Source organism: Thamnophis sirtalis, unplaced genomic scaffold, assembly GCF_051295495.1.
Source record: "Thamnophis sirtalis isolate CommonGarterSnake01/CBP01778 unplaced genomic scaffold, rThaSir2_p1.2 scaffold_13, whole genome shotgun sequence".
NCBI classification, from domain to species: Eukaryota; Metazoa; Chordata; class Lepidosauria; order Squamata; family Natricidae; genus Thamnophis; species Thamnophis sirtalis.
This window is the reverse complement of record NW_028261393.1, coordinates 22,471,201-22,489,509: the sequence shown is the minus strand read 5'-3', so window position 1 is coordinate 22,489,509 and position 18,309 is coordinate 22,471,201. Positions and strand designations below refer to the sequence as shown.

At 44.5% G+C, this 18,309-nt stretch overlaps 1 protein-coding gene across 3 annotated transcripts in view; it reads right to left on the bottom strand.

The window, feature by feature from the left end:
* Nucleotides 1-1,655: 1,655 nt before the first annotated feature.
* Nucleotides 1,656-18,309, bottom strand: part of LOC106545539 (uncharacterized) — a 28,287-nt gene continuing 11,633 nt past the window's right edge. For all 3 annotated transcript variants that reach the window (XM_087728365.1, XM_087728366.1, XM_087728367.1), the window contains exons 6-15: nt 17,991-18,082; nt 17,115-17,272; nt 15,106-15,209; nt 12,304-12,528; nt 11,944-12,029; nt 10,107-10,243; nt 8,942-9,031; nt 7,531-7,739; nt 4,233-4,439; nt 1,656-2,437 (exon numbers count right to left, since the gene is read on the bottom strand). In XM_087728365.1, the coding sequence (XP_087584491.1) occupies nt 2,150-2,437; nt 4,233-4,439; nt 7,531-7,739; nt 8,942-9,031; nt 10,107-10,243; nt 11,944-12,029; nt 12,304-12,528; nt 15,106-15,209; nt 17,115-17,272; nt 17,991-18,082 (1,596 nt within the window). In that variant the 3' untranslated portion in view covers nt 1,656-2,149. The remainder of the gene's footprint in view (nt 2,438-4,232; nt 4,440-7,530; nt 7,740-8,941; nt 9,032-10,106; nt 10,244-11,943; nt 12,030-12,303; nt 12,529-15,105; nt 15,210-17,114; nt 17,273-17,990; nt 18,083-18,309) is intronic.

The window sequence follows — 18,309 nt, the reverse complement described above, 5'->3', positions numbered from 1 at the left end:
GGTTAAACTGAGAAGAACCCCACTACATGTACCTGGTCCAAAACAGGATGTCAGATGCTTGACATCATGTGCAAACAATTAGCATGATATGTTGCCATGTTACAAGTGAGATCATTTGTTTCCCCCCAGTGCTTTTGAAATAGACTCCATAGCTCTCTGTAGGGGCTGAGCTTCCAGAAGGAAAATGGGATATTAATGTAATATACTGGTCATTTTAGATCATTTCAACTGTTCTGGGATCATGCAATGGGACTAGAGTGAAGCAGCAGTTTTCCAAGGAGGGAGCATATCGATTGATGTCAGAACTGGTCCAAGAGTGACGTAGAACAATTCAGCCAAAGTTCAGTTCTTTCTTTGCTCATATCATACAGACAGAATCTTGCCAGACTAAACCTATACTACCCTAACCTAAGGAATATATCCTGGGAGATTTAGAGATGGGTTATCTAATTCTCTTCCTTTCTCCAATCCGGATCCAGGCTGTTTTGCCTTGTCTTGTCTCAGCCTTAGGTTGCATCAACAACAGAGGGATGGTATCAAGGTCACGTGAAGTGTTAGTACTGCTTTATACTGCTTTGATAAAATCAGACTTGAGATATTGAGTCTAGTTTTGGTCACCATGACACAAAAAAGATGTTATGACTCTAGAAAAGGTACAAAGAATCATATACGTGATTAGGGGTCTGTAGGCTAAAACATATGAAGAACTGGGTATGTTTAGTCTAATGAAGAGAAAGACTAAAGGTGACATGACAGCAATCTTCCAATGTTTGAGGGGCTGTCACAGAGAAAAGGGAGTTGATTTATTCTCCAAAATACCAGAAGACAAGATAAGAAGTAACAGATGGAAACATATCAAGGGAAGATTCAACCTAGAACTAAGAAGTTTCTTGAGAGTGAGAACAATTAACCAGTGGAATGGCTTGCCTTTAGATGTTGTGGGTGCTCCATTGTTGTTTCCTGTCCTGTACCATCCTCTGGAGTCCATTTAAGCTCACACCGACTGCTTCGGTGACTCCATCCCCTTCTTTTGCCCTCAATCTTTCCCAGCATTAGGCTCTTCTTAGGCTCTTCTCCAGGGAGTCCTTCCTTCTCATTAGGTGGCCAAACTGTTTCATCTTCAGGATCTGGCCTTCTAAAAAGCCGTCAGGGTTGATCTTCTCCAGGACTGACTGGTTGGATCGCCTTGCAGTCCAAGGGACTCACAGGAGTCCTCTCCAGCATACTCCAATAGTTCAATTGTTAGAAGTTTTAAAGAGACTGGATAACCAATTTTCCAGAGTGCTTAAGCAGGGGTTGGATTAGAAGACCTCCAAGATCCCTTCCAACTCTGTTACTCTGTAACCCCTCCTTGGATTGTGCTCGTTCCTTCCTGGAAAACTGCCATTTCACTTTTGTCCATCCCACCACCTTCCACTTCAAAGAGAGAATTCATCACAAATACTGGGGTGTTACATTGTCTCAATTAGAAATAAGTACTACTTTGTCCCACTTCCCAATTAAACAGTTCCCCATGGAGGAAAAAATGTCCTCTCTATCACTTGGGCTCCATCCCTCCAGATTTCAACAGTGCCGCCAAACCAAGCCCAGCTTTCAAATGTCTTGAAATATCTGGTTCTTCCTGAATCACAGCCAAAATCAGAACATCCACCAAGACCACTTGAAAATGGAGTTTATTACTATTCTGTAAGCGCTCTGTTATTCTCTTGGCAATCTTATTTTTCCAGGGCAACCCTTCCCAGGCTGCCCATTGTCCAATGTGATCCAGTCACTGGAGACAACAAAAACACAACTGCTACATTCCCAGTTGAATAGTCATACCTTCTCAGAAACATCAGATTGGCTGCTTCTATTACAAGCTTTTACTCAGTGCAAAGCAGGGGTGAAATGCTACCAGTTCGGACCGGTTCGCCTGAACCAGTAGTAAAGATGCCACCGGTTTGCCCAAACTGGTAGTAAAAAAAATGAAAATTGGTTTTCCCCAACGATTAGCTAGAAAGCAGGATTCACACGGGCGCTCACATTGCTACTGCACTGGTAGCGAAGGTAAGTGGATTTCACCCCTGGTGCAAAGCTTCCTTTTTGATAAACTCTGGCTCAGCAAGCCACTGGGTCAATTTCCCTGAGCAATCCTGGCTTGTTCGGGAGACTAGCATTGGCTTGCACTACGGGAGTCCCCAAAGACATGAAAGTCGGTCTGGAGGACATTTGAAGGAAGACGTACTTCTTGGAAGGGTTGCTGGCCACCAACAAAGACGGTGAAAGTGCCAGGCTCCAACCACCACTGTCCATCCCATACGGCTCTCTGGCTGAAAGATAATAGGAAGGCCACCTTGGCAGCTTGTCCCTGGCGTATCGGCAACCGGCGGAAACCAACCAGCTGCCAGCGGGGCATGGGCACAGATGCTTGTCCCCAGCGGAGATAGAGCTGCACCACCTGCAGATGGGGGAAAATGTTAGACGTGAAGAGAAGGTCATCAAGAGAAGAAGACATCAGCAGATTCTTCACACCTTCAAAGCATATTCCTACTTTTGGAGCCTTTTCAAGGATGGAGAGAAGTGTTCTGATCTAGGCTTCCCAAGATCTTGAATCAGACTCCTCATCCCGATAAAAACTCTTTTATTTAGATTAAAGGGAATTCCTCTCCAGCAAAGTCCCGGCCAACAGTCTTTCATGAGATTTCACAATTACAGACCTTTATCAGGCTTGGAGAGCTACCAGGCCAATATCTTCCAAACACCATGCTGTAGTAGCAATTACTTGGCAAGAAGTCAGGAATAGATCTTCACCTTAATGAATGGTCTAATGGTCTCCTTCAAATTCCCCTCCCCTTTCACTCCTCTTTATTCCCTATGGGAGGGGCCTTTACTCCCAAGTCGGCCCTTGTTCCTTAGCTATGTGTGAAACTCTACTTGCATGAGCAGAGAGTACACTGTTCTGACCTAGGCTTCCAAAAAGCACAAAGTCGACTCCTCGTCAGGAACAGATCTTCACTCTAATGAATTGAACTAATTGTTTCTTGCAAACTTCCCTCCCCTTTCGCTCCTCTTTATTCCCTATGGGAGAGGCCATTCACCATCCACCTGTGCCTGAACAGGCTCCAGCTGTTCTTCTCCCCACTGACATCCAACTCTGAAGGCAGCTGATAACTGGCATACAGCTCTGGCCCCATCTCTGCCTCTGACACAGAGCCCTTGTCAGAGCCTTCGCCAGACCCCAGGACTGACCCATGTTCCTCCCCAACCTCCTCACTGTCTGAATCTGCTGCCAGCTCTGCTGGCAGGCCACAGCAAGATTCTGGATAAATGGACCACACCCATTTATCCAGAATCAAGGGCCCTGAATATGTGAATGACCCCTGTACCCTTCATCTACTCTTCTAAAATTTAGGAATCATTTTCCTCACTGCTCGTTCTGACCCAATGAATGGGATGGACCCAATTTGGAATGGTACAATGAGCCAACAGATTCCATTTCTTTCTTTCCTCCTCTTTCTAGCAAACCAGGGGGACTCTATGAATCTTGCCAGTGGTGGAAATGCACAAACATCAACAGCAGTTTCTAAGATTCAGAGAACAATTATTTGCATGAAGTGTTAGTTGCATTTTAATCCCTGCCTGACTGTGATTCTCTATCAAATAATAGGCTGCTACGAATATTCTGCTCTTGAAGCAAAATCCACTACATCAAGAAGAAATATTGATATATATAAATCAGCTGGACAAGTATTCTTTATTGGTAATAGGAAATCACTATTCATAATTTAGTAGTAATATTATCTTCTAATCTGATCCTGTTTCTGCAGCTTTGCAACCTGATCTCAAAAAAACCCTCTATTTCAGCAAAGTCAAAATTGGTTTTCTGTTCTTCGTTCAATGCGTTCTTACATGGGAGCTGTGAGGATTAAAAATCAACCACCATTTTGGATTCATAGCCCCTGTGAGATATCACTGAAACTTCCTCATTTCTTAAAAACCTCTATTCCGCCATAGGTGGGCCTGATAAATACATACAAATATCCTTAGGATGTTGGGTTTTGAGGTCAACGGCACATTTGTCCATCAGTAGAGATGCTCTCAGCTCTCGCTGGTCTTCAACTTGACTCTCCATCCTCACAGCCTTTATACCTCCTTGAGTTTTCACCCATCTCAAGCAGCATCTCATCCCTTTTATCCCACCCTCTCTGCTCCCACCAGTGTTTGCATGCAGACAAGCAACGGAATTGCCTCACCTCTTCACCATCTCTGGATCCAACGTTCTCCACCACCGCAGAGATGCTAAGATTCCCACAAATGGGCACTTGGTCAGCACTCACTACCAAATCCCTGTACTGGAAGGCAGTGTATGAGAGTCCATAGCCAAAGGGGTACATCGGCGCCTCTTGTCCATAGTAGCGATATGTCCTGCCAATCATTGTGTAGTTCTCTATTGGGGGTACCTGTGGTAAGGACAAGAGTAGCTGAAGGAGGTGGAAAGATTCGGATTCTGGAATGGTGGGAATATTTACAGGTTAGAAACAGGTTTAAAAGTGATAAGGTACGTTTTGGGATCTACCCAAACCCTCAGGGGCTAGATAAGATTTTGTTTGGTGGAGACAAGAAAATGTTATCGAAGATTTACCAATTTTTGACCTGCCAAGATGCTAATGAAGAGATGGACAAAAGCCTTCTAATAGCATGGGAGAGAAACTTTGGCTATGAAATTGAAATGGGCAAATGGTGGGATCTATGGAGTAAGAACATTAAACTTACAATATCTACAGCATTCAAAGAAAACATATACAAGATGGTTTATAGGTGGCACTTCCCCCCAACGAGGTTAGCCAAGATGTTCCCTGGGTTATCTCCATTGTGTTGGAAATGTGGAAGAAAGGATGGCACATTCTACCATATTTGGTTGTCCTGTACTGAGGCCACGAAATATTGGAAAAGGATTAAAAAATGGCTAAAAGAGGTTACCGGGGCAAACATCGAATGGAGACCCGAGAACCTTCTACTAAGCATTAAACCAGAAAACATAGGCAGTTCAATATGGCATTGGAGCCTACATATAATTGTGGCCGCAAGAATAACTTATGCACAATTTTGGAAATCCACTACCATACCGTTGGAAGATGCTATAATTAAAAAGATCTATGAATGTGCAGAAATGGACAGAATGACGGGTTGGCTGAGGGACAAAGGAGAAACGGAACATTATCTTAGCTGGAACTTATGGTATATGTGGGCGACAAGGAGAACAGCAGGGACTTAAAATGGGGAAAGTTAAAAGTGAACATGGGTATTGTAATAGATCCCTGAACTCTGTAATGAGAAGATGTGGCTTAGAGACCTAACAATGAGGAAGGAAAGAAAAAAGTTGGGCTGTGAATGACTGTCACCATGGGGGGGGAGGGGGGGGTTGTATGTTTAAAATTGTATTTGTATCTGTATGTTTTACTCTTAAAAAAATGTATAACTAATGAATGCCGATACAAAAGGCTGTATATTTACTTTATATTGTTATGTATGTTTTGTCTTTTCTTATGTTGTTGTGTTTTTCTTTCTGTTTTTAAAGGTAATAATGTTTAATAAAAACTATTTTTTTAAAAAATAAAAAAAAGAAAGATTCGGGGCTGTATGTTTATGAAGATTCTCAGTCATCCAGGTCATGGTTGGTCCCAGTGATACAACTGGACTTTGTTTCAAGGCAACTGGACTTTGTTTTTTCTTGAAGACGTTTTGCTTCTCATCCAAGAAGCTTCTTCAGTTCTGACTGAATGGTGACGAATGGAAGGACGCTTCTTGGATGAGAAGGGAAAGGTCTTCAAAGAAAAACAAAGTCCAGTTGTCTTTGAAAAAACACCTTGGGGAAATTTGGGGCTAGAGCAAGCAGGATCTAGGGGTGATTTGAGGGACTGTCCCTACCCAGCCTTTATCAGTTAACCACCCTTGAATAAGTGCTCTAAATTGTCCCGACGTCAGCTTATTTTTCCGTAGTTAAGGTTTAATTACCGATTTGTTTTTCCTGGCTTTTATTTTAAATGGCGTGACGGCATTATTGTGCCGCATACTTTAAAAACAGTCCTTTCTATTCAAGAGGCAGTTAATGGACTGTAGCTAATCCCCCATTGCAGACCCACAAAAAAGCTAATTCAATGGGTTGAATCTGCATCAACTTTTAATTAAAATTGCCAGCGGCCTTTGTGGAATCTGACACACTTCAAAGGAAAGACTGCAACAGAAATTGTGCTGGGCGGGGGGGGAAGGACACTGCCGAGTAGCACAGTGGACTTTAATCTTACATGATGTATTTTCTGGTCTATATTTAGAAAAGTCAAGTCTCCTTCAAGTCAAACTCAACTCTGAAGAACTTCATGGAGTCTTTAATGTAGTTTCCCTGGCAACAATATAGAAATGGTTTTTTAAAACTGACTTCTTTCAAGATGATGTAACCAGTTCAGTCTGCAATTCCCAAGTTCCCTCAACATTGTCAAACTATTGACTAAGGCTGCCTTACCATCTCCTCCCACGTATGACTGCAGGACTGTAACTTTGTTGCTTGTATCCTAACGATTTATATTGATTGTTTCCTAGTATGATTTGATTGCTTACTTGTACCCTATGACTATCATTGTTATATCTTATGATTCTATGATGAACGTATTCTATTTTATTTTTCTTTATGTGCACTGAGATCATATGCACCAAAGATAAATTCCTTCTGTGTCCAATCACACTTGGTCAATAAAGAATTCTATTCTATTCTATTCTATTCTATTCTATTCTATTCTATTGCACTGATGTGCCACTCCAGTCATAAGCCTCTAGATACCTCATTATTAGAATAGAATAGAATGAAATGAGGAATGAATAGAATAGAATAAAATGAGGAATGAATAGAATAGAATAAAATGAGGAATGAATAGAATAGAATAAAAAATAAATAAAAAATAAAAAAATACATAAACAATCCCAGAGTTTTGGTAGATCACTTAGAAATGAGTGTATGCTGAATAAAAACACAAAATACTTTTTGATTATGTCCCATCCAGCACTCTTCTGTCTAAAATTAGGCTATATAGATAGTCCTTCACTTACGGCCATTGTATAGCAACCATCTGAACTTATGATGGCCCTGGAAAAAGTGACTTCCAACCAATCGTTGCATTTATATCGCAGCGTTCCTGTAGTTAGGTGATACTGCAATTTAGGTACCTTACAACCAACATGTATTTGTGGCCGTTGCAACAACCCGGAGTCACCTACTTGCTCTTTGCAACCTTTCTGGCCAGTTTCCGGCAAGCAAAGTCAATGGGCAAACCTGGATTTCTTTAACGGCTACGGCCAAAAAGATGGTAAAATTGGATGCAGTGATGACTCACTTAATGACTATGATGGAAGTTCCAGCTACAATTGTGGTCATTAAGTTGAGGACTTCCTATAGGTTTTTTTATTGTTTTCTTAAGGGAGGGAAGATTCAGCTATTATTTCCTCCATGTTGACTGCTACAATCCAGGAAAGAGGCACCACTTCCCATCCCAGCCATACCTGGTCCATTCCTGCTGGCCACGTAGCTGGCAGCCTGCCGGCAGGATTTGCCCCTTCAGCGCCCACCAACATCTTGGCCACAGCCAGCCCTGTGGTCTCAGCAGGAAAGAAACAAGCCACGATTGCCCCCACGCCATCCTGTTCCTTGGCCCAGCTGATATCCAGGGGGCCGGCGTTGAACAGGAGCAGAATCACAGGACGGCCAGTGGCTGAAATGAAAGGCCACACCCAGCTCATGAGGAGGAAAAGTTGAGATCTGTGCATCCCTCCTAGGCGATGTTCTCCAGATATGTGGACTACTGTACCCCTCAGCCCCAGCCATCATGCAGAGGGAGAGCCAAAGACTGCTGATGCTGCCTATCACCGCCTAGGTCAGGTGAGCAGAGGACATAATTTCATGAATAAAATCCATGGGTGGCTCCCATGTTTCCCCGAAGAGAGGGTCTTATTTTCGGGGAGGTCTTATTATTTTTGAGGTGCAGGAGGTGGCGAGCATGGTCACCTCATGGCTGCTGCTGTGTTGTGCGTCGCTGGGCCTGCCACTGTTTGTGGGGACCATTAGTGGGATAAAAGGGGCGTGGTGGCTAGGGTTGCGGGAGCAGCCATTACGTAAGGGCGTGAGGGGTGCATGGGGCATGTTTCTCCCCTCCCTTCCCCACCAGCCTTGCCTCCTCACCTCATGTTGTTTGCATGGCAAGCAACCAGAGGAAATGGTGGCGACCGGCTGCACATGCGTTTAAATATTTTCAGGAAGGGCTTATTTTCGGGGGAGGGCTTATTTTAGCACATGCACTCAAAAGCCCGATTGGGCTTATTATCCGGGGAGGTCTTATTTTCAGGGAAACAGGGTAGTAGCAGACACAGGTAACTGAGTCCAAAGGATGCCTCTAGCCTTGCCTTTTCAACCCTGATCCCAAGATCATGCAGCTAATATCTGAGAGTAAACCCCCAATCATTATGATGTAAACGTCTGTGTTTATTGGACCAAGGGGGTATAAAATAGGAATCATGCAACGCTTTTTCTAAAGCAACAATTATTATCAACATTAAAAAGTTTATAATACTGGTTGAGTAAAGCTCAAATCCTACTAACTACAGGGACAGTAGTTATGTAGTTTCCTTATAGTAGGCAACTCCCAGATTGTTCAGCTTCACATTCTACCCTACAACTCTAGAATCTGTGTTGGGTCACCCACCCAAAAACTAACCTGGTCTGATCCTGCTTAGCTTTTTAAGATCAGCCAAGTTCCACTAGAAGCTACCACCCAGTTGGGCCATAATAATTCAACTGGGCCCCAAAATGTGGTCCAAAAAGGCCAAAATGCTGGCCCCATCTCTTCTAGTGATGTCACTCGGATATCTCTAGGCTTCTTGGGAGTCCTCCTCTGGGGAAAGAGACAGATAGACTCACCCCAGGCCACAGATGACTGCAGAAGGTCCAGTTGATGTCCGGGCAAAGACAAGTCCTTGCGGTCATTGGATTCGGACTCCATTTCAGTTCCTGAGGGGAAGGAACAGAGAATGTGTGAAAAGGGCTCCTTGGCTGCTCTGACATTCCAGAGCTATCCAATCTCTCTGGGTGAGAATTTTTCTGGGAAGGTGGTGGTGACTTTTTCCCTGTTGTCTATGGAGATTCTCAACAATCCAGGTCATGATTGTCCCAGAGGTTCTTTTCCAAAAGACAACTGGACTTTCTTGTGTTTTCTCTCTCTTTGAAAACGTTGTGCTTCTCATCTAAGAAGTTCTTCAGTCCTTTAAGGCAGAGGTCCCCAACTTTTCCAGCTTGGCGATCCGGCCTGGGATGTATGGGGTTGTGTGAGTGGCAGGCACATGCGTGTGTGCTCTCCGCTCATGCGAGTGGAGCTTCACGCACATACGCTTTTCCATCTCTCTTGTGGCCCAGGCTGATACTGGGCCGTGGCATGGTGGCTGGGGACCAAGATGGGGCCAAGGCTGTCTGGCAGTTCTCAGCTGCCTTTGGAGCTAGACAGCAGTGAGGCAGAGGAATAGCTGGAGTCTGTTCCCAGCGTGCACATGGGCAGAACTGCCGGAAGAAAAGAACAGCTCAGAAATCAGGGTCAAGTTGGGAGTAAAGCCACAGGTGGAAGATGATTGGCCCTCAAGAGAGGAGTGAAAGGGAAGTGGGCTTTGGCAGGAAACAATTTGTTTGTTTGTTTGTTTCAGGAGTGTGAAGATCTGTCCGTGAATCTCAGAGACTCTGTGCCAAGTCTTTCCTTGCACATCAACTCATTTGGAAAATATTTACATGGCAGCTTTCCAAGCTAAATAAGATCTGTGGTCATAAATTCACCTTTGAAAGACTGTTTGCCAGGCCTTTGCTGAATGTGAATGAGAGGAATTCACATTTGTTTAATAAAAGGAGTTTTGTTGGGACCAGGAATCTGCTTCGTTCTTTTTAGGGAAGCCTAGATCAGAACAGGGACACTCCCCAATTCTCTGGAAAGTCAAGCCAAGGGAAAGGGGGAAATGCTTTCAGGCTTGCAAGATCCTGTTACTATAACCTTACACCTCTTGGAGGCTGATAGAAGCCCTGCATTTTTAGGCACAGCTCTTACCTGTCCCAAGGCACACAACCACAATGTCTGCTCCTTCAACTGCAGCTTTCACATCTTCGGGATTATACTTGAGACATCTCGGACGCTGACATCCAAGGGCACAGGTGACATTGGCCGAGACAGCTGCTAAGCCCCTCCTGCATCAGCCAGAGACAAGAACTTCTCAGAAGTCACCAACACCAGAAGCATCTCCTTTTCAGAGCCTTGAGTTGTATTTGTATTTGTATTTTATTAAATTTATATGCCGCCCTTTTCCCTGGGGGGACTCAGGGCGGCTTACAACTTAAAAAGGGAAGGGGAAGAAACAAACTTTAGACATATAGAACAATACAATTTTAAGAACACAACATTCATACCATTCGGGCGGGTTACAATCTTAGTCCCAGGCCTGACGGGATAGCCAGGTTTTAAGTGCTATGTGGAAGGTCTGGAGGGTGGTGAGGGTACGAATCTCCACGGGGAGATCGGTCCATAATGGGGTCAGAGCTGCTACCGAGAAGGCTCTCCTCCGCGTGGTCGCCAGTCGGCACTGGCCAGCAGATGGAACTTGGAGAAGGCCTAATCGGTGAGATCTGATAGGTCGCGTGGAAGTAATAGGCAGTAGGCGGTCTCTCAAGTACCCAGATCCACTACCATGGAGGGCTTTATGGGTGGCAAGTAGCACCTTGAAGCGTATCCGGAGATCCAGTGCAGCTCGCGGAGGATAGGTGTTATGTGGGTGAACCAAGATGCACCCACAATCGCTCGCGCGGCCGCATTCTGGACTAGCTGAAGTCGCCGAATACTCTTCAAGGGCAGCCCCATGTAGAGCACATTGCAGTACTCCAGCCTAGAGGTCACAAGGGCACGAGTGACTGTTGTCTGTTGTGAAACTGTTGACTGTTGTGAAACTGGATCAACCAGATTTCCATTTTTTTGTCAGAAATGGTGTAGGGCAGTGATGGCAACCCTTTTTCTGCTCAGGTGCTAAAAGGGCACAGGCGCAATAGTGCGCGTGTGCGTGCCCACACCCATAATGCAATGCCCTCCCCCCAGCACATGCGCACATGACCTCCTGATCCCCTCCTGTGCATGTGCGCAGGCCTCACTGAAGCCTCCAGATTTCCAGTAGGCCTGATGGGCTGTTTTTCGCCCTCTTCAGGCTTCAGGAAAGCGTCCTGAAGCCTGGGGAGGACAAAAAAACAGCCCAATGGGCCTACCGGAAGTTTCTTTCCTGTTTTTCGCCATCCACAGGCTCCGGAGGCTTTTCTGAACCTTGGGGAGGGCAAAAATAGCTTTCCCCGCCTGCCGGAAGACCAAAAATCAGCACTGGAGTTGACATAGGACAACGCCTCGCGTGTCCTCAGATATGGCTCCATGTGCCACCTGTGGCATACATGCCATAGGTTCGCCATTGCGGGTGCAGGGTCTTCTGCTTAGGTGGAGGTTGGACTAGATGACCTACAAGGTCCCTTCCAACTCTGTTCATCTGTTAACCAACCCTGGGAATGTCCTTCATACATCCCACCATATTTTAGGTACATTTGAAGTACCTACAACCAGCAGAATACCCAAGTAGTGGCTGAACTGCAGTTGGCTTCATAGTTGAGTGTAATGAGAAGAAGGAATAACCTTGAGGAACAGAAGGAAGAGCCACAACCAAGGGAACACTCAAATAACATATATCTCTCACTTGACAAGTGAGATGGAGCAGCATAACAATTTAATAAACAAAATAATAATAATAGTAGAAATACTGTAGAAAAGCTGAGAAGACATCTAGATCTAGAGCTCAGCTCTAACTCCATCAGCCCCAATCACAATCTGTTTGGGAGGCAGAGAAGATTGCTGGTCCTACCTGGGTGTATAAATGTATTGGGGTTCAGGGACTGGTGCATAGTCCCCAAAGAGGAGATCAGCGTTGTCTGCAAAGGGTCCGACCACCTGCACAGAAAGAATAAGGGAAAGTAGAGGAGCTTCTGCCTCTCAGAGGAAGAGGAAGTTAGTGGCCATCAAGGTTTCTGGGAGCCAAATGGTGTTGCTGATCTGTTGTGAAACTCCCAGAAGTCAAACTGGACAATCTGGACAACGTTTGCTCAGACATGTTCACAGATGTGTCAATCTCCCCATGAATACGTCCCAGGAAGGAATGTCCATCATTAGTGCAAACCTATCAGGAACAGGTTAATTTTGCAAGTGTCCCTCGGTGAACACTTACCGCAATGGTCTTGCGCAACAGATATTCTTCCTTAAAAGGCAGCATTTCGTTACGGTTTTTCAGCAAAACAAGGCTCTGGAGGGCGGCTTTGAGGGCCAGACGGCGGTGGGCTTCTGACTGTATAACCTCAGCCCCCAGTGCATTGTAGGGGTTCATGGCTGGTGGGTCAAATTCTCCCAGCCGTAGACGAGTGAGGAAAAGGGGACGGACACGATCCCGGATTATCTGCAGGAAGTAGGGAGAAGCAGCGTTGTCTTCAATAAACTACAATGGAACACTGGGTGTATCCTTTTAAAATCCCTTGGCAATTGCAATTTTACCAGAAAAGTATAGTATAGTGTAGTATAGTATAGAATAGGACACACAAGGAATTTGTCTTTGGTGCAGATGCTCTCAGTGTACATCAGGGGTAGTCAACCTTTTTATACCTACCGCCCACTTTTGTATCTCTGTTAGTAGTAAAATTTTCTAACCGCCCACCGGTTCCACAGTAATGGTGATTTATAAAGTAGGGAAGTAATTTTACTTTATAAAATTTATAAAGCAGAGTTATAGCAAAACCCTACCGCCCACCATGAAAGCTGGAACGCCCACTAGTGGGCAGTAGGGACCAGGTTGACTACCACTGATGAACATAAAAGAAAAATAAAATAGAATACGTTCACCAAGATTCATAAGATGCAACACTTAGTGATAGTCATAGGTTACTAATAAGCAATCAAATCATACCAAGAAACAAATGAAACAATATAAATTGTAAAGATACAAGCAACATGGTTATAGTCAGAAGTGGGGAGAGATAGGTACTAGGAAGGATGAGAATAATAATCGTAACACAGCTTTAGTAAATAGTTTGACAGTGTTGTGGGAATTAGTTGTCTAGCAGAGTGAAGGCATTTGGGAAAAAACTGTCCTTGTGTCTAGTTGTTCTGGTGTGCAGTGCCCTATAGCGTTGTTTTGAGGATAGAAGTCGAAACAATTTATGTTCAGGATGTGAGGGGTCTGTAGATATTTTCACAGCCCTCTTTTCATCATCTGGTCATCATCTGGGTTGATGACTCCTATGATAGCAATATTTAGGATTTAGTTTCTTACAAGGCCTTTTTAGGTTCAAATATTTTGAGGACGAATATACCTTATTGTCTACTTTAAACACCTTTTGGATATCTCATTTCTTGTCCGCCTGTCTTTTTTTGACCTTTTTTGGTGCTTTTCCCAGAGTTTTGACTACACCTGGCCATGTGCTTTTTATATTATCCAAATATTCGATCCCTGTGGTAACTTTAAAAAGGGTAAAAGCCTTTACGTACCGCATTATTGTAGATTACTTCACCGTTACCACTGCTTCATAAAGCTTTGCTGCCCTTTCTAAGTGGTTTACAACATCAGCATATTGTCCTTAACAATTTGGGTCATCATTTTACCAACCTTGGAAGGATGGAAGGCTGAGTCAACCTTGAGCCAGTGAGAATCGAACTCCTGGCAGTGGGCAGAGTCAGCCAGAAATACTGCATTCTAACCACTGCACCACCACGGCTCATAATGCCTGTTTGTTAGGCAGTCATGAAGTAATGGCTACTTAGCAGTTCCAGGGTTTACAGTTGAGGGTGTTGTGTGAACGCTGCTAGGGAATAACAGTTCCAAGATATGGAGTTGGAGGGCAACAGCAACAATTATCTTGTCCTCTATAACATTCCTGAAAAACTGCCCATCTAACTTCTGTTGATAATGTTCCAATTGAAGATGAGTCTAGCTCTTTCCACAACACTCAAACACCTGATGTTTTACTCACATTAAATCAAAACCTCCCTCCTCTGTAATATAAGTCCTTCGTTGTGGAATCCAACTTAGGATATTCCTTAGAGCCCTATCCTTCTTACTGAACTACAACCCCCAGCAATCCCATTTAGTAATAATTAATTGCAATGGATGCTGGAAGTTGTAGTTTAGTAACATTTGGAAGAGCCCTAGGTCCCCCGTTTTTCTTCACTCATTGTTATGACCCAGGCTTCCTTAGCAAGAAGCAAAATCTTGGTCCCTGCAAAACCTCTTTTATTTACACGACTATGAATTCCTTTCATTCACAGTTATCAAGTCTTTAGCAAACAGTCTTTCCGAGGAATGCTCATCCACACACACCTTATCTCATTTGGAGCACTGCCAGATAACTAGTTTCCAAACACAGGGCAAAGCAAAACTATATACAGTGTCTCTTATAACCACAAACAGAACTTTCCGGACCGAATTGTTTCCTGCAAAAGCCCACTCCCCCATTTGTTCCTCTTTTGTTTCCTATGGGAGGGACCAATCACCTCTAAGCAGAGGTGGGTTGCTGCCAGTTCAGCCTGGATCAGCCGAACCGGTAAAGCGGTGGTAGGAGGCTCCACCCACCTGCCCGGACACTTCTGAGTATGTAGAAGTGAAACCGGTAGTAAAAAAATTAGCAAGCTATCTCTGCCTTCAAGGTGTGGCTTTACTCTTAAGTTGATCCTGCTTTCTTAGTTGTTCTTGTCTCCTGGCAGCTCTGCGCATGCGCACACTGGGAACAGGCTCCAGCTGTTCCTCTGCCTCACTGCTGTCTAACTCCCTCTCTGCCTCCCATGCAGAGCCCTCATCTGAACTTTCCTCAACCACCAGGACTGGCCCCTGTTCTTCCCCAACCTCCTCATTGTCCGACTCTGCTGCCAGCTCCACTGGCAGGCCACAATACTCATTTGGAAAAGAGACAGTATCACATCCCGTCTGCTACCTGCTCTGGAATTGGTGGCACTTTCTTGTACTGCAAGGAGATGGACCACTTACTTCCAGAGAAATGTTGCCCTTGCTAAGGGCTTCGGCTATGTACATGTAAACATTATTCTTCATCCCAAAAGAAAGCTCTAGATTACATCCAGCATTCACAGCCACTGCAGGGAGGAAGAAGGATAGCACTGTTAGTACAAAAAAATCAGTGAAACATTGGCTCCAATTCATATTTATCTGCAAGCCATGGTTTGGCTGTTCTGTTTGAGGAGACAGCCTGGCAATAGTGTGCCACACTTAGCAAGGGAATAGCAACAGCAGGTAGACTTATATACTGCTTCACAGGGCTTTCCAGGCCTCTCTAAGCGGTTTACAGAGACAGCATCTTGCCCTCAACAATCTGGGTCCTCATTTTACCAACCTTGGAAGTATGAAAGGCTGAGTCAACCTTGAGCCAGTCAGGATCAAACTCCGGGCTGCGGGCAGAGTTTGCCTGCAACACTGCATTCTAACCACTGCACCACCAGGACCAAGGAAAGGAGGGGAGAAATAGCAATTGCACTTAGACTTATATACTGCTTCACAGTGCTTTTACAGCTCTCTCTAAGTGGTTTACACAGTCAGCCTAATGCTCCCAACAATCTCGGTCCTCATTTTACCCACCTCATAAGGATGGCAGGCTGAGTCAACCTTGAGACGGTAAGAATTTGCCTGCAGTACTGCATTCTAAGCACTGCGCCACCACCTTACGTTATAGAGTTTAGGATAATCTTTGCTGTTGCCCTCCAATACCAGGTTCTGGAATTGTTATTCCCTAGCAGCTTCAACTACCGATGTTCATATTACAGTCCTTTGGATCTCCATTTCTCACTGCTAACATTAACACGACAATGCCTAGGATAATATTTGTAACTTCATTCTGGATGTACAGCATATGTGCCAATTGGAGGGCTCAGACGTTAAAGAGGCTAAGTTTGTCAATTGGAAAGCTAAGAACCTGGGTTCAAGCCCCGAGCACTGTGTGATGGGGTGAGCCCCCATTACTTGCCCCAGCTCCTGCCATCCGAGCAGTTCGAAAGCATGCAAATGTAAGTAGATAAATAGGAACCACTTCGGTGGGAAGGCAACAGTTTTGTGTGTGCCTTGGCATATAGTCATGATGGTCACATGACCATGGAAGCGTCTTCAGACAACACTTGCTCCCTCAGCTAAAAACTGCAGATGTGCAGCATCACCTAAAGCAGTGGTTCTCAACCTGTGGGTCGGGACCCCTTTGGGGGTCGAACGACCCTTTCACAGGGGTCGCCTAAGACCGTTGGAAAACACATATTTTCAAAAACATATGGAAAACATGAAATAATTTTATGGTCGAGGGTCACCACAACATGAGGAACTGTATTAAAGGGTCGCGGCATTAGGAAGGTTGAGACCCACTGACCTAGAGTCAGGCACCAGTGAATGGAGGAAGCCTTTACCTCTACCTTTAAGGCAAAGGTAAAGATTCCCCTTGAACATATGTGCTAGTTGTTCCTGACTCTAGGGGGCGGTGGTCATCTCCACTTTAAAGCCGAAGAGCCAGTGCTGTCCAAAGACGTCTCCGTGGTCATGTGGCCGGCATGGCTAAACACCGAAAGGTGCATGGAACATTCTTACCTTCCCACCAAAGGTGGTTCCTATTTTTCTACTTGCATTTTTTACGTGCTTTCGAAGTGCTAGGTTGGCAGAAGCTAGGACAAGTAACGGGAGCTCACTCCATTAGGCAGCACTAGGGATTTGAACCACCGAACTGCAGACCTTTCTGATCAACAAGCTCAGCGTCTTAGCCACTGAGCCACCACGTCCAACCTTTACCTTTACATGTGCTAATTCCAGACAAGGAGTTTTTGGTGGGCGTGGGAGAGAAAATAGTGCTTGGATGGTGAGAAAAAGGACAGATAGAAGCAAATCTGGGTTCCAGGCCAGAAATTTAGCCTCCGAGCATGGACTCTCGGAACTCAATCTGCAACTGAAGCTAGGCTGCAAAAGGCTTCCAGCATGGAGGTGAGAAGAGAGGGCTTCCCAACACTCACCAATGGCAGTCTCCAGGAAACTGTGTGTGTACTGGTGCCCAACCATGATCAGCTCCACAGCACCTTCATCACTCACTACATAACCCTGGAAGCCCCATTCATCACGCAGGATGTCTGTCAGCAGTTTCTTGTTAGCACAGGCTGGGACTCCATTAATTCTGCCAGACGAAACAAGGATGGTTAGCAGATTTACAAGCATGACGTCTTTGGGGTCATCGCTTCCGGTCTTCCTGATCTGACAAGAGCCCGTTTGGTCTGGTGGTTCAGGCACCAGGAAAAAAGCAGGAGGCAGGGAGTTCTAGTCCCACTATAATCATGAAAGGCAACTGGGTGACTTTGGGCCAATCACTAGGAGACTGTGAGTTCTAGTCCCGCCTTAGTCATGAAAGCCAGCTGGGTGACTTTGAACCATTCTCTCTCAGCCCATCTCACCTCACAGGGTTGTTATGGGTAAAAGAGGAGAAGGAAGATTTGTTGGATCTGTCTGCTGCCTCAAGTTATTTGTAAAACTAATACAAGCAGGATATAAATAAAATAAAATATAGAATAAAATAATCAAACAAATAAAATAAAATAAATAAAATAAAAACAAAAAACAATAAAAATATAAAATAATAATACAATACAATGCCAATAATAAAATAAAATAAAATACTACCTGTTATAGCTGCACATGAACTAAATGTCCCAGGCCATACGCAGGCTTCAAACTGAGGCATGACAACAATAAAACAAATAAAATAAAATAATAAAACAAATAAAATAAAATAATAAAACAAATAAAATAAACCAAAAAATAAATAAAATAAACCAAAAAATAAATAAAATAAAAACAATAAAAATATAAAATCATAATACAATACAATACAATGCTACCTGTTATAGCTGCACATGAAGCTGAACGTCCCAGCCCGTACGCAGGCTTCAAACTGAGGCAGGAAAGTCATGCGCCAATCACGTTCCTCCACCTGTCACAAAACACACCCCCATGTTCTCAGGGTGTTGCCACGCTTGTGAAACTCCCCCCCCCACCAGTCACTTCTGTCTTCTGTCCTTTAATTATAGGCAGTCCTCAGCTTATGACTGGTTGCATACGACCACTGCCAGAAAGCTCATAAAATTGATGGCCCTCCCCTGGGATATTTACAACCTGGTTCCAGCAGCTGCACCCCCCTCCCTCACAATCAGGTATCAG